At 39.2% G+C, this 16,362-nt stretch overlaps 1 protein-coding gene across 1 annotated transcript in view; it reads left to right on the plus strand.

Annotated features, from left to right (window-relative positions):
- The window catches only part of SH3PXD2B (SH3 and PX domains 2B), a 142,524-nt gene that overhangs the window by 16,188 nt on the left and 109,974 nt on the right, over positions 1-16,362 (plus strand). The window contains exon 2 of the mRNA XM_081321252.1: positions 15,396-15,476. Coding sequence (XP_081177378.1) covers positions 15,396-15,476 — 81 coding nt within the window. The remainder of the gene's footprint in view (positions 1-15,395; positions 15,477-16,362) is intronic.

The following is a 16,362-nucleotide window of genomic DNA, read 5'->3' on the forward strand; positions in this document are numbered from 1 at the left end:
CTTTGAGTTCCTGTAAACTGCTGCTTATGTCACCAATGATGGTATCTACTGATTTGCCTTCTATAGTATGGTTCTTTCTAATTGCCTCAGATTTTTCTGAGCATTGAGGTCTGCTCCAGTAACTTTTGTCTTTGCAATATTTGTCCAAAATAACCAAGCTTTAGCATTTGAGCTTCCAATGAGCTGCCTGGTTTTATTTCATTTCTATTGAATTATTTATTCTTGCAATCCAATGTTTTCTCAAAAATGTTCTCCAGCAACACAATCCAAAGGCATCATTTTTCTTCATTCAGTCTTTCTGATGTTCACATTCAGAGCCTTGGTGGAGCAGTGGGCTGATGCCTACTTAAGTAACACCAGCTGCCTGCAATTAGTGCAGGTTCGCATCCCACCAGGCTCAAGGTTGACTCAGCCTTCCATCCTTCTGAGGTAGGTAAAATGAGGACCCAGATTGTTGGGGGCAATAAGCTGACTTTGTAATAATGCCGCTTGGGGTGTGTGTGAAAGCCCTAACAAGCAGGCATATACATAGAATGAAGGCTACTGCTAAGCTTGTAAGCCGCCCTGAGTCTTCGGAGAAGGGCGGGATATAAATGGAATTAAAATAAATAAAAAAATAAAAACATTCATATATTTTTATGGAAAGACTGAAAATATATACAGTACCTTTGTTGCCAGTGTAATGTCTGTTTCAGTATTTTCTCTAGATTTGTCAAATTACAGCTACAATCACCTTCCCTGTGATTTTTTGGATCTGGGAAGGTACAATATGTTATTCACTCAACGTTTTCATTTATTTACATTCAATTGACATTTCCTATTGAAATAATTGTAGAGTTAAATACAGTGGTACCTTGATACTCAACTGCTTTGAAACTCATTGATTTTGGTACTCAATGCATTTTGATGTGAATTTTTTTTCCTGGTATTCATTGTTTGTTTGGTACTCAACACATAAGCTAGAACTTGTCAGTGTCAGCTGCCTTGTCACTCATTACATTATTCTTTATGGGGGAAAAAATCTTTGCTACTCATCATTTTGGATACTCATTATGCCTCCCAGAACCAATTAACAATGAGTACTGAGGTACCACTGTACATTGGCTTTTGCACTTTCTTCTGTTAACAAGAGATTCCTTAAATCTGCCTTGATGATTTATCACTATGTTGTTTGTATCATATTATTTATGATTGTATCTTATATATGATTCATCACTTTGTTGTTTGTACACTAAGAGTTATGCACTGGAGACAGATTCCTTGTGTGTCCAATCACACTTGGCCAATAAAGAACTATTCTGTTCTGTTCTATTCTGTTCCATTCCATTCTCATTCCATTCCAGCCATCAAGTGATAAATTCAATATAGCTGAGAGTATTAAAATTTCTCCCGGCAATCTTAATTACAATTTCTGTTTAATTAAAGATACAATTTCTGATTCTCTACTCCAATTTTTCTCATGATGTATTTTGCATAAAGTTAAATAAAGTGAGAGTTTGCAACCTTGGTTTTTCCAATTTTGAGTGATTTAGTTCCTTCATTTGATTGCTTCATTTTGGTTTAGTTGTCTCATTTTCCATTTTTGCTTCCTGCTTCCTGTCATACACATTTTTCAGGAGGAAGGATGACTGGTACGCCTCTGTTTCTAAAGATTATCCACAAATTGCTATGATCAGATGTGTTTATGTAATTAATGAAACAAAAGTGGAACTGACTTTGTAACTCTTTGGCCATCTCCTTATCAATTAACATTAACAATGTAATCATTAACCTGCCTATTTTCAAACTATGTTGAATACCTGGTAGTTCAGTTTTTATGTATTATTTGAATTGGTATAGGAAAGCTTTGAGCATTCTCTTAGCAGTGTGTACAATAAGCGCAATTGTTCAGTGCTACGAGCTTTCTTTAATATGGTTTTGTGTATATGGTGGCTCAGTGGGTTAGGACGCTGAGCTTGTCGATCACATGGTCGGCAGTTTGGCGGATCGAATCCTGAGTGCCGCGTAACAGAGTAAGCGCCTGTTACACGTCCCAGCTTCTGCCAACCTAGCAGTTCGAAAGCACGTAAAAATGCAAGTAGAAAAATAGGGACCACTATGGTGGGAAACAGCATTCCGTGCGCCTTTGGCGTCTAGTCATGCCGGCCACATGACCACAGAGACGTCCTTGGACAAGCGCTGGCTCTTTGGCTTTGAAACAGAGATGAGCATCAGCCCCTAGAGTTGGAAACGACTAGCACACATGTGCAGGGGAATCTTTACCTTTACCTATTATAAACTGACTTTTTCCAGTCACTTGGTCATTTTGTTTTCCAGCAATAGAGTGAAATTAAAGTGCTACTTGTGGTTTCTAGCTTGCATAGTTTTAAATAGTTCTGCTGATATTTCATCCAATTCTGCAATTTTGTTTTTTGCAACATTTTCTGGACCTCTGTTAATGTCACTTTCCTGGATGTGTGACTCTAGTGATCAAAATTTCATCCATATCATCAATGTTACATGCCTTTTCTAAAGTTCTTCTATGTATTTGTACCAATTCTTATCTTCACATCAGTCGTATGAAATGAAAGAGGCCATACCGTGTTGATTCATGTTTTTGTTTGCTTTAGTTGAAGATAAAATTTTAGAAGAAGATCTGAGCTGCAATTAGGTTGTTTTTTTTGCTGACTGACTAGAAGTTCTCCATTTTTGCTTTCACTGTATAGATTCAATTTTATTTTGTTGTTATCCATCAATTGATTTCCATATGTAGCTCAATCTTTTAGGTTGTTGGAAGAAGGAATTTACTACAACAATGGTAAGAAGTTTATTAGAGTGTGTCTTGCTTTATTTTATACACCCAGTGACTTTTCCCATTATTTCAGATGCTATTTTACTCTAATTTCAGCATTCCAAGATCCTATATTTAGCATGACTTTTTTGGTTGCTGTTTGATAAGATGGTGTATAGACTTGTTCAGCTTTCACTCTGGTGCTTCTGTAATTTGAGTTGTAATGTTTGGTGTGATAGGCTTACTTCGATTGGCTTGCCTTGGACTCTTGATTAACTTCCTTTTGTTAATAACAACAGCTACTCCATTTCTTCCAATTTTCTTGTCCTCTAATGTAAAGTGGCCAATTCCAGACCATTTCAGTTTCCTGATTCCCAGCATGTTAGTGTTAAATTTTGACTTTTCTGCTTGGGCATCATCGGCTTTGTGTTGATTTATAGGTCAGACATTCCATGTCTTAGTGGATACATACCTTTGCTTGCAGTGCTGAACTTTTGTTTTGCCGCCAGGCTGTGGTGGCTGAAGTTCTTGTAGGTTTAATCCAATGATATCATAAGCATTAAAGCTACCCCTTTCCCTCTTTTCTAGTACCTTATTGAATATTTTTAGACTTGGAGAATGTGGGGCTCACATTCCAGCACTGTGTTGTCTTGACATTCTCCAGGTTGTGAATGTCCATTTGGTTTTCTTGACAGTTTATTGTACTAGGTCAGACATGTCAAACACAAGGCCCGGGGGCCAGATCTGGCCCGCGAAGTGGTTTCATGTGGCCCGTGAAGCTATCCTGGAAACAGTGAGGGAACGGCCCCCACTGCCTTGGCCCTGGCCCAGAGACCCTCCTTCCGCCAGAGACCCTCAGATCTGTCCCACTCCTGCCCAGGCCCCCATAGGCACCCTTGATGCGAATGATGTAGAGCTGGCCACGCCCACCCAGTAGGCCATACGCACTCTAGCCACACCCACCCAGTAGGCCACACCCACCTTGACCACACCCACCCAGCCCCCTGAAGGCAACCACGATGCTGATGCGGCCCTCAATGAAATTGAGTTTGACACCCCTGTACTAGGTAGTCACGTCTTTCTCCAGTGATTTGTTTTTAGTCTGAGTCCCTGAGATGCCAATTCTAGGTGTTTCTTGCAAGAATAAACATTTTCAGTTGAATAGTTCATTGCATCCTTGATATGCCTTTGCTACTTCAAAGTAATTCTTTATAAAGGGGCTAATTAGAGAACATAGGTTTCTATTCCTGTGGACTTTCCCCCCCCCCTCAGATAGATAAGGTAGAGGCGATGCTTCAGGGTCTAGATGGGTATATCTAGTACAAAAACTGCCCTATTTTGTCATTGTGGACTTTGTGTGATTTAGACAGTTCAGAAATGTCTAATGTTAATATTATTGGCCAGTCAGATGCAATATGTTAGAACCAGCCCAATGCAATACCTTTGCTGGCATTGTATATGTTTTCAGATGTGTAAACAGATAATGAATAGATACTGTGCAGCTGTGCTGGCATTATATATGTTTTCAAATGTGTAAACAGATAATGAATAGGTGCTGTGCAGCTGTTCTCATGAAAATTCTGAGATGATGGCACACTTGGGGCATTTTTTTATCTGGCACTGTTGGAAACTGAGACTTCATCTCCTACACAAAACATAGAATCTCTATTTTGTAATCCACATGGCTTGTTGAAGTCAGCTTGCTACACTGAATTAAAACAGTTGTTTATCCTACAGTGATATATTGAAACTTTTGGGATTATAAAGAAAAGTCATATACAAAATTAGCTGCAACATATAAACTGAAATTGATTTTTTAGATACCTGTGAGTTGAAATGGAGTAGAATTGGTCACTGTTAATCAAAAGATCCTACCATTTACTGCCCAGGACATGAAAACATAGAAGAGTCATAATCAGGAAGGATATAGCTGTTGAACTTTGGTATTGGAAAAGAAACAAATTGTAGCACAACTCAATCCAGAGTTTGAAATCAAGGCACAAATGATCAGGCTCAAACTACCACATTTTGGAACGTTTTTCAAATACCTAGTTTTCTTGGGAAGTTCATAATGCTGGGAAATAGGAAAGGAAAGAGAAGATGAGAATGTTCAACAAGATGGATGGACTCAATTACAAAAGCAATGTTGGAAGACCAGAAAATCCAAATGAAGGACAGATCATCCTCAAGAAGGTCTGTACATCTGTCACTAAAAGTTAGTACTAGCTTGATGGCACATAATGAATCGATCAAAGTCCTTGAGTTCATCTCCAAAAGATTTAGGCAAACTAATTCCTATTTGATAACAATATTATTAGTTCATGCTGCTTTTTAATTTCCCTTAAGAAGACTTATCTTCTTGAAGAGTCAATTGTTACTTGAATTAGCCCACCACTTCAAAAGTGGAGGAAGAAGAGATATGTTATTTGTCAATTCCTTCTCCTTTTCACCAAGTTGCTTGAACGGCCCTCCCCCCCCCCCAGAGCTCTGTTACAGTTGGACAAATTCCATTTGCATTTCTCCAGCAGTTCAACTTGTCAGTTTTTTTTCTTCTTTCAGCTTTTTCCCCCCAGTTTTATTTCCCTAAATATGTCAAAGAAAATCTCTGTATGGAACAATCTGCTTGCCAGCTGGTTGTCTAAAAGGCTATTTTTCTTCCTCCTTTATAGACAGAAACTGAAACAAGGGACTGTTTAACATAGCAAAGGCATCTTTTTAAAATCAAATCAAATATCCATGCTGGCTTTTTTCCCCCCTTCAGTTTCCTGCATATGCATGCCCGGAGATTCTTGAAGGATGAAAATATATACGATTGCAAGAAAATGTATATGACTGCACGATCATAAATATAACTTGTTACAATTAACTTTTTGCACAGAAGTGTTGATAACTGCATGGGAATTCACTAAATAGGGAGCAGATATATCCTATCTATGCCAACTGCAACCTCTGGGTTGTCTTCAAGGGCAATCGCATGCAACACGAATTGCATTAGTTTAACCAAGATGTGAAATACTCTCTTTAACAACCTCGGGTTGGGAACAGATAATGGACAGTGGAAAAGTTGACCCTAGGCCAGAGAGATGTGATAACCATAAAAGACTAAATGGACATAAAGGCTGCAGTTGAATCCCAGCAAGACAACGTAAGACACCCACACACCGGTTCCAAGGATTTTCCATCTATTGCTTCTATAGCATCACACTATCCCAGAAAGAACTGTTCAGTGAGAGTTCTCCTTGGCTTACAATTCCTACAGAAATAGCAGAAAAGTCCAATCTCTCCCAGTCTAACCCACCTCCCAGTATTATTCTTTTTGGGGGGGTGGGGGGAAGGAGTAGGGTAGAGTATTAAGTATCTTTGCCACCTTGAGTTATTTATAAAGAATAATAAAGGTGGGATAAAATCAAATAATCTAACAATCAAAATTTAGTTTCTAGGGTCTTTCAGCTGTACTCATTGTTGGGTATTAAGCGTACTGCAGTACAGTATTGCCTCTCCCAGCATTAGAAAATCTTTCAAGACCATGTGTGTAACTCTGCAATCTTTACACAAGGGAAACAATTAGAAATGTGGCCTGTTGCCCTTTACAAAACAGCTATTTCTGTCTAAGGATTGCATCACTCAGTATCAGGGTCTCTCCCACTGCAAAGGTGTGTGTTCACTGTGAGATGATCTCACTTGGAGCAGAGTAATCCCCTTGGTGGTGTCCATTGTTTTTCTTTCCACAACTGACATGGGCTGAGGAGTTTTTCCTGTGCTGGAGTTGACCCAAGAAACTCTGGTGCTTAATAAAGCATTTTTAATCAGCATATTTTCTAGAAACCCCCCCCCCCCACTGTTGTAGTCAATTCTATTACTGTGTTCCTCTAGGATTAAAATCTGGATCAAATATTGCTGAAGGAAGAGGTCCTCTTGTCAGGGTGTAATTTATTTCTGCCGGCTTCAGTCTTTTAGTAAAGAAACTATGGCAGTATAATTCATCACTTTTTATTGGTCTGTCTCCTTGCTAGGTATATAGTGAAATGTTGGGGGTAGCAGGCTAAAAGCCTGCTCTGTTTCCTGGAATAATTTATAAAATGAATAATTATTATTATACCAGCCAGAAACCTAGTTAAGCCATTTGTAGAAGAACATCATGGCTGCCATCCAAAGACCTACTTGAAGGATACCCACAGGCTAAAATGGGCCCAGTGAGACTGTTTGTAAATAATCACCTCCTCTTTTTTAATGGGCTTTGCTATGCTGTAGGAATTGCTGTGATCAACATGGAAATTCAAAGCAATCTTAGACACACAGATCTGTCTGCCCAGTTCCTTGGATCTTGTCCAGGGTCTGGTAAAGTTCATTTCATTTCATTCAGATGGAAAACACCGTATGAGAATGGTCTAGGATGCTTTGTGTTTTTTGTGCAAAGTGCATTTGTATATGTTCTCGTCTTTATAAAGTGATACAGATTGGAAAGGAATGTGTGTCTTTAGAATTATTACCTCTTTTAAATAATTTGACTTTATTTCTGTTACAGTAAATACGTATACATATTATATGGTGATATGTACATATAAATAGTGTATATTTACTCGTATTTGTTTGCCATTTGTTTCATAATACTAGCTCACACAATTGGCCAAACTGGTGATCCAGCATGTAACAAGCATTGTATTTTGTACTTCAATGTCATCTTCAACATCAGAAAGTCAGCTTGTGAGATATATGCATCCTACATGCATATGCCCCCTTTGGTAGGTACTGTTGACTGAATGCTCATTGTGTGATTTGTTTCTACCCCCTTCCTCCCTCCCCCCCCCCCGTGACTCAAATGGAATTCTCAAAATGCCGATTGTGTGAATCAGCCTACAATTTCAGCCTGCGTGAAAATACTGAATCAGTAATTGAAGAGCTTTCAAGAAAAGACCTCCCCTCCCATTTCCGCCCCCCCTGTAATTTCCTTCCAAGAACTCACACTCCACTCCTGTAACATGCTCAAGAACGCCAAGGCTCTCTCTAGCTAAAAAAAAAAAGGGTTCCATCCCCTTCCAAAGGAATCCCAAGATGCACTTGGTTCACAAAAAAAGGCCTGTTGCAAAGCAGCCAGCGTGATGACATCATGCAGGCCTTTGACCCGTGGAGGTTGGCTTGCTAAGCATTCGATAGCATTACAGTAATGGATAGTCTCTGGCAGGCTGCCCTGGAGAGAATGAGAATATTCCATTGAGCTGGGAAAGTCTGTAGTTATCAGTTGATGCCTTTCCTTTCTCATGAGTCTTTAATCAGATTTATGGAAACCACTTTTAGGGGCAGATTTTTTTATTTAAAGCTGAGAACAGTGAAAATGAACCTGGGAAAATAAACACTCGCAATATACAGTCATGCACAAAAGAAAAAAAAATGGAAAAGGAAAAGAAGGAGAAAATAGTTGAGCCCTTTGGATTTTTTTTAAAAAACCTAAGTATTCCCTTCATAATTCTTTTTTGAGCAAAGCTCAATCATTTCTCCTGAAATTGAAAAATTAAGTTTTCATTTGAAAATGTTTCCTGTCTCCTTTAAGGAACAAAAGCTGGATTTGCACCATATTAGACCTAATGTGGTTTTGATTTTGGATAGCATATTGCATAAATCCAGCTCATGTGTTTTCTTTGCTAAACCATCTTTAAACAAATCATGGTTTATTATTGTGTTGAACAGAGAAGGAAAGCAAACATACAAGTGATGCTTGTACACTATACAAGATCAATACTTTGTCTTCATGTATACATAAGGGTGAAAATAGTTCTTGGGCCAGATGAGTGAGTAGAAAGACTAAAACAAAGAGTAAGTTATAGGGAGAAACTTGATCACAGCATCCCAGAGGTGGGCATACAGCAGCAGTGCAAGATGGATGGAAAAAAGTAGAACAATGCAAATGTATGGCATCAGAAGATGAAGATTGCCTATCCTAGCAAAAATGTACAGTTCATTTCTTGGGGGATGCAGAAGGAATTGTGCTGTCCTCGCAGTACAACTGGAAAGATCAAGGACAAGCAGCTCATTTTCCAGCTGTGAAAAACATATAACCAAAAGTGGGCAAAACATTTCAGAATTCAAATGTCCCACTTTGTGAAATGGTTGTTTCAAGGACAAAACTGGCTGTTCCAATTGCTTTGGGGGCATTCTGAGCTCAAGAGTCTTCTGAAATGATTAAAGGAACAGTTTTGCACAAGAAGGGAGAGGGGAAACCAAATTCAAAGCAATTCAAATTCAGAAACATTTTGCACATGATTCTGTGTTGCCAAGTCAGGAGAAATGGTCTAGTACAGGGGTAGGCAACCTTGGCTCTTTTATGACTCGTGGACTTCAACTCCCAGAATTCCTGAGCCAGCCATGCTGGCTCAGGAATTCTGGAAGTTGAAGTCCACGAGTCATAAAAGAGCCGAGGTTGAGGACTTCCAGTGGCTGCGCGGCGACGGAGACAGCCTTCCCGGGCTGCCCGCGGCTCAGCTGAGTGTTTTTCGCCCGAAACAGCGCCGATCAGCTGTTCGGGCAAATTTGAAGCCCCCTCCTCGGGAGAAGAGGAGGGGGTGAGGCCCCAGGTAGGGGTTGAGTTCTCCGGGGCCGCCTGAGCTTGCAGCTTGGGCGGCGGAAGGATCGAACTCCCCCGTAGCCTGGGTCGCTCCCAGCTGGCCAGCGCCTCTGCTCCTGACTTTATGGAGCAGAGCCAGGCGTCTGCGACCACCCCTGCCTGAAGGAAAGACTATGGAATAAAAAGAGCAGGCAGAGCGGTACAAGAGGAAAAGGTGAAGAGGATTATTTTATTCTACTCTCGAGCTTGATGGACTTTTTAAACTCTAAGTGAAAGTGCGTCACAATTGAAAGTAAAAGATGGCGGCTAAGCCTCCCCCTAAAACTCTTCGGAGTGCTGGAACTTCCCTGGTGCAACAATCATCATTGCAGGCATTATATCCTCCTGATGTAGTGACATCGAAGGACTTACGAGATGCTCTGGATAAACTTTTGGAATCAATTAATCAATCAATGGGTGATAAATTTGCACAGATGGAGGAGAAATTGGAGAAATTGGAGGAGAGAATAGAAGAGAGGATGGAGCAGAAGTTCAGCGTGATGAAGGTAGACATTTTGTCTTCAGTGTATAAAGTGGCTGAATGTGTGGAAGATTTGGATGAAAAAGTTAAAGATTTGACTCAAAAGAATGCCATATTAGAAGCAAAAGTATTGGAGAATGAAGATTTAAGAGACAAAATGGATAGAGAATTGAGTCTTGCTCAATATTTCCAGATGCAGTTTGCCATTAGAATCAGAGGTCTAAAGGAGAATATTAAGGAAGATCTAAAGCAGCTGGTTTCTGAGGCTCTCGAAGTGGTACTGAATCAGCCAGCATCTGAAATAAAAGGAGGCATGGATAAAGTGTATCGTGTGAACTCATGGATTGCTAGACAGAGAAAGCTGCCTAGAGATGTGGTGGTTTATTTTGCAAAAAGGGAAATTAGAGATGAAGTTATACAAGCTGCCTATGATACTAAAGTCGTGATTGCTGATCAAGAAGTTCTGGTTCTAAAAGAAATTCCTCCAAAGATTTTAAGGAGAAGGAAGGATTTTACATTTCTTGTGCAAGAGCTCAAGCAACGAGATATAAGGTTCAGATGGGAGATTCCAGCTGGGTTGATGGTGATGCATGAAGGTAAAAGGTACCGTCTGGTTACTGTGATGCAAGCGCGTGATTTTTACAATAATGTTTTAAAAGCAACCCCATTAACACTTCTGGAAGCTGCAAAGGGATCTGGAGAAGGAGAATATCAAGAGGCTGAAGATGGACAGACAGAGGAGAATGGTGCTGGAGGAGATCAAGTTATAACACTTTTGGATGATCCCAGAGAACAGAGGGTGACGCGTGCTGCTTTAAAACAATCAAAAAAGATAAAAGAACAAGATCAGCAGAAGTCTATGGAACTTTCACAACGTACTTATAGCCAAGTAGTGGGAGGTGGGAAAAGATTTGGGTGAGGAATGTAAAATTTATATAAGTTTGAAATCTAAGAGAGAATTTTTACAAAATGTTTTATAGATGGTATTTAGATTTTAAAAAGCTAAGCATGTATTTGAATTATTAGCCTAAATGTTGGAGGTGCGGTGATAAAGACGTAATATATTTTCATATTTTCATATATGGTAGACTTGTAAAAAGGTGAAGGCTTTTTGGATAAAAGTCTGATGGAATATACTAAGTTGATGTTGAATTTAATTACGGCAGCAAGACTTTTGATAGGATAGTACTGGAAAGAGGAACTGCCGACCATAGAAGAGTGGATTTTAAAGGTTTCCTGGTCGAAATGGTGAAGATTTCGGCCTATTTGAAAGATTACTCGCAGGAACGCTATATTATGGAAGGGAGAAAATGGCTTGAGTTTACTCAGAATAAGTATAGGGTTAAGAAGTTTTATATTTGAATAAGTCTTCTTTCTTTATTTTTTTTTTCTATATTAGTTTTTTTTATATATATTTATATATATTTAATATTACTAAGGTTTGTTTTATCCTATATAAGCTAGAGAGTGATAGATTTTAGAGTTTATGGTTGTTAGTATATGGTTGTTTATGATTGTTTTTTTTATATATACCTTGTATTTAGCTCTGGGAAGTCGTGGGGGGGGAGGGGGGGAGGGGGGAGAGGAAGGGGGGAGGGAGAAGGGGGGGAGGGGGGATTTTTTAAGGGAAAAATTGTATGTTAAAACTTTTTAATAAAAAAAAAAAGAGCCGAGGTTGCCTACCCCTGGTCTAGTAGTTTAAAGCAGAGGTGAGGAACTATGGTCCCTTTAAGACTTGTGGACTTCAACTCCCAGAATTCCTGAGCCAGCCATGCTGGCTCAGGAATTCTGGCACTTGAAATCCACAAGTCATAAAAGGGCCTTAGTTCCCCCGCCCCTGGTTTAAAGAGATGTTGGTGCTTCTGTAAATGTTTCCTGCATTTGTACAAAAAGTAGATGAAGGCAAAAAATGAGGCAGCAAATTCTTTCAGTGGAAGCTCTGCACAAGTGCCCTGGCATGGTTAGGAGTGGAGTGCCTAGGACTCATCTATTACTTTGTAAAGACCACATCAAATCATCTTGGCTGGCTGAGGTTTAATATGCATGCAGTCCACTTAGAATATTTTCAGAGGGGCTCTGAATGAAATTATTCCTACCTTTAAGAACACAGCCCCACGACTCACAATCAGTGGAAGATAATTAGGCTCTCCTGGTTCACAAGGCAAGACAAAAACCTTTTCCATTATAAATTTGGAAAGGTCACTCTGATTTGAATCTACCACACCTTGACCATAGAAAAAGCCTTGGAAATCTACATTTCTTTGGTCTTCTTATGGGTGTTTTTTTTGGGGTGGGTGGGTGGGAGAGGTGGACACTTAAAAGTTGCAGGGAGCTCCTCTGAGACCAAGGAATTTACTGGAAAGGGAACACTGGAAAATATATTCCCTTGTGGGAATGTTCCCTTCCCTTCTCTTAGGGGAGATTTTAAATGTGAAAAATATGTAGCAAATCCTGAGGATGATTAACATGTTTATTTGTGCCTCTGAAACACAAACATTGCATTCTAAGTGTACTAATTCAAAACAATGTGTGTGGCACAGAACCAAGAATGACATGTGGCAGTTCCAAGTTGAGTACTTTATTGTTTCACACCTATAGAGGAAATATTACCACACTGCGGACCCTACTATCTGCATCTACAGTACTTTCTGTAAGCTATCAGGGAGGGCCTGTCTTCACCTTCTTTCTCTTACACATGATATCTGGGCTCACTTGCCTCTTAACTCCTCTGGAATAAATCCCCAATTCAATCATCTACTCAGATTCTGTGGCTGAGGTGAATTTAATGTTGATCTTTTAAATGCTGTCCACTAGGACTGCTTTTTACAATTGAATGCAATCCATCCGAAGTGAGACTATACCATCAACAATTCTGAGCCACGAAACACTAGCTGGAGATTATGAGAATTTTAATTCCATTTGATTTTAAATCACAGCTGGAGATATCTAGCTTAGGACGTGTTTTCCTGGTAGCTAGGAACCTCTCTGTGTTGGAATGTAAATTCATGACTTGCAGAAGTGGCTCCTTTCAGCTGAGTGTATATTGGAGAAGGTAAACATTGCCCTATCAGCTTCACCATCATAGATAATGGCAAGTAATTGTCACTGTTGCAGTCTGCAACATCTGGAGCTCTCTTGTTGCCTATCTCTGATGCAAGAGGAATTGTTTTTGAGAGAATTAAACCTCAGGTTCACATTTAGAAGAGTCTGAGGAAGAAAATAAATTTTCTAAGGAGCATTATTTGGGCTAGGGACCTAATTGTGTACAAATGGGCTCTCTAAGATTCTTTTCTGCTTATATATTTAGATAAGATATATCCTATCTTTATATTAATACAGTATTAGGAGCCATGGTGGCGCAGTGGTTAGAATGCAGTATTTCAGGCTAATTCAGCTCACTGCCAGGAGTTTGATTCTCATGGTCTCAAGGTTGACTCAGCCTTCCATCCTTCTGAGGTTGGTAAAACAAGAACCCAGATTGTTGGGGGCAATAGGCTGACTCTGTAAATGGCTTAGAGAGTGTTGTAAAGCACTATGAAGCAGTATATAAGTCTAGTGCTATTGCTATTGCTATTTGTGCTCTTAAGGTTCTTTCCTCTATAATTTGTGGCATTTTTATCTCTCCTGAGTGATAATGTGAATTCAATGTTATGTGGGAATAGAGTATTGTGCTAAAAATCAGCCTACTCTTTGAGGGAGATGGGCAGTTCAGAAATGTGAAAGTAAGATAGATAGATAGATAGATAGATAGATAGATAGATAGATAGATAGATAGATAGATAGATAGATAGATATAGCAACTGCACTTAGATTTATGTAACACTTCACAGTGCTTTACAGTCCTCTCTGAGTGGTTTACAGAGTCAGCCTATTGCCCCTAACAATCTGGGTCCTCAGGATGGAAGGCTGAGTCAACCTTGATCCGGTGAGACTGGAACTGCTGAATTGCTGGCTGACAATCAGCAGAAGTAACCTGCAATACTGCATGCTAACACTGTGCCACCACAGCTGATGATAGATAGAGATAGATGATAGATAGATAGATAGATAGATAGATAGATAGATAGATAGATAGATAGATAGATAGATAGATAGATAGATAGATAGATAGGACAGACACACACACAGAGAGAGAATTGGAGGGAGAGAGAGAGAGAGAGAGAGAGAGGGAGGGAGGGAGGGAGGGAGGGAGGTCTAATAATGAGCAATGGGGTTAAGATGTCATGACCCCAGGTTTGATATAGTATTTTCCAAACAGGTAAACAAATAGTGGGGAAGCAAAAGCAGAGAAATGTTGGTCAGCAAGAGGCTAGCTTTATGAGCTATTGTCAATTGCCAAGTCTAAAGGTCTTAGATCTCTAAATATTTCCTAGTTACCCCTGGTAGCAGAATTTGCTACTGGGTGGGAACTAGCTAATTATGAAGAGCTTTTCCTAAGGAACATGTTTCTGATACAGCTTCTATTCTTTCCTGTAAAGACAATTGAATCATTCAGAGTCTCTATAGCACTCACACTCTTAGAATTATGAGAAGACAAAAGCTGCAGTTGTGAGGTTTAACTATATATCCTCAGGACTTGGATATGACTCAAGAATAAAAATACTGCAGTACAGTACTACAAAGGATAGCAAAGCACTAATCATGCTTCATCTTATATTAAATAACTTCATAGAAAGTTCTTTGTCAAACAGAGCGTTTTCCTTGCAGGGGCTTTATTTAGTTGGATGAAAAAGTCAAGCTTCAGCTAAAATGCTCCCCAACTTTATGATTTTCAAATAAAAGGAGGGTTTGAGCAGTGAGAGAACAATTATCACTTGCCACCACAATGATAAACTATGTACCTAGTACTCAGTAGAAACCCTTTAATTCATTGTGTGATTAAAATGTGTTGCTCTCTAGGTCTGCTGCATCATCGTGCAACCAGAAGAAAAACATGGTGTCCCCTCTCAGAAAACATCCTTGGTTCTGCCCCTGAAGCTATGAGAGGACCACTGTTAATACTAGAAAAATAAATAGCAAAAGGCAACAACAAATAGGCAGCAAACAAATCCGGTCTTTCAGATCTTCTTCCCTAATATCCTTATGTTCTCAGTAAAGCAAAGTGAGAAGTGCTACTGAAGTCCTGGGGTCAATCTGAGATTCTGGCAATAAAACTTACATGATGCTTAGAAGTGACAAAAAGGCACATCCGGGTGCATCCTGAAATTCTGAAAGACTGTCTGAAGAGGAAAAAGGCATCCTCCATTCTGTTCAAGAAGAACCATCTACCGAAGTAGAGCAATTTAGAAATATGCTCCAAATTTTCCATGTTCTCTAGGTTTTGCTCAGATGTCTTTCAGTTTCTCTGTGGATCCCAGAGTTGGTTCTACTTAGGGTCTTTTTATACAAATAACCCATCCAAATTGCTGCCAAATTTGTGGTATCTTCTATGGATTACGACGGTTATTTATTCTAGAATAGCTCTTTCGCTGAAATATTAGTAGCACAATTATCAGGTTGCCCAATAGGACCTGAAATTTCTAAATTGTATGTCTTCTTCCCTGCAGGTGTACATTATCAAGGTCACTTGGTCCAATGGCTCAACAGAGGCAATTTATCGACGCTACAGCAAGTTCTTTGATCTGCAGGTAAGATTTCTAAATTTCTGTTAGAGACTGCAATTTTCATTTCATGGAACTGTAATATTATTTTACCTGATTTTGTGTTCACACTGTATCTTTAAGGAAACATCTTTTATACGTACATGCATGCAACCATAGGCCTAATATTATTGCCATATGGCACTATTTTAGACTTGATGCAAAAAATAATTCACCCTATTTGTCAGCTGTTTTCTTTTTCTTTGTAATAGCTAGCAGACTTCTGGAAATATATAAGAGCATTAAATAGGTTACAACAATGTTAAAATACCAACTTTTAATCAAAATCAAAGCAGTTCTATAATTATTATTGTGCAATCCAGTGAATCATATCTACATCTGATCAGAGATAAGAAAGGTTCTGCCTGGGTCAATCTACTCATGTTTTTCAATGGTCTAGACAACCATGTTCATATTAGTAACCTAAATAGGAAGATCTTTTATCAATTATTGTTCAAACTAATGTTAGTGGCTTTTATTAATCTTGTTTATTCCATGTTTTTTACTCTTTGGCTTCTGATCCTGCACACGTTTCATTTTCTTTATTGTATCTTTTGTCTTGGTATACGAAAGAAAACTGGATTAATGTGTGATGATAACTTGCTTTCCGGTTATTTCAGACAAAGGAATGATTTTCAAAGGAACAGGACTTTTTCTATGAGCTCATATTCTTTTGTGCTGGGCAGGAGACTGTAGATAGAAGATAATATTTGAGGCTTGCAGTTGAACTGTCAGGTTTTTGGTGATCTTTGAGCTTGCTTGTTTTCTTGCAGACATTTCATTATCCAAATAGGTAACATCTTCAGTGCACTAATGATATTACCCAGTTGGGTAATGAAATGTCTGCAAGAAAACAAGCAAGCTCAGAAAGTAC

Source organism: Vipera berus (assembly GCF_964194415.1).
Source record: "Vipera berus genome assembly, chromosome: 2".
Classification (NCBI taxonomy): Eukaryota; Metazoa; Chordata; class Lepidosauria; order Squamata; family Viperidae; genus Vipera; species Vipera berus.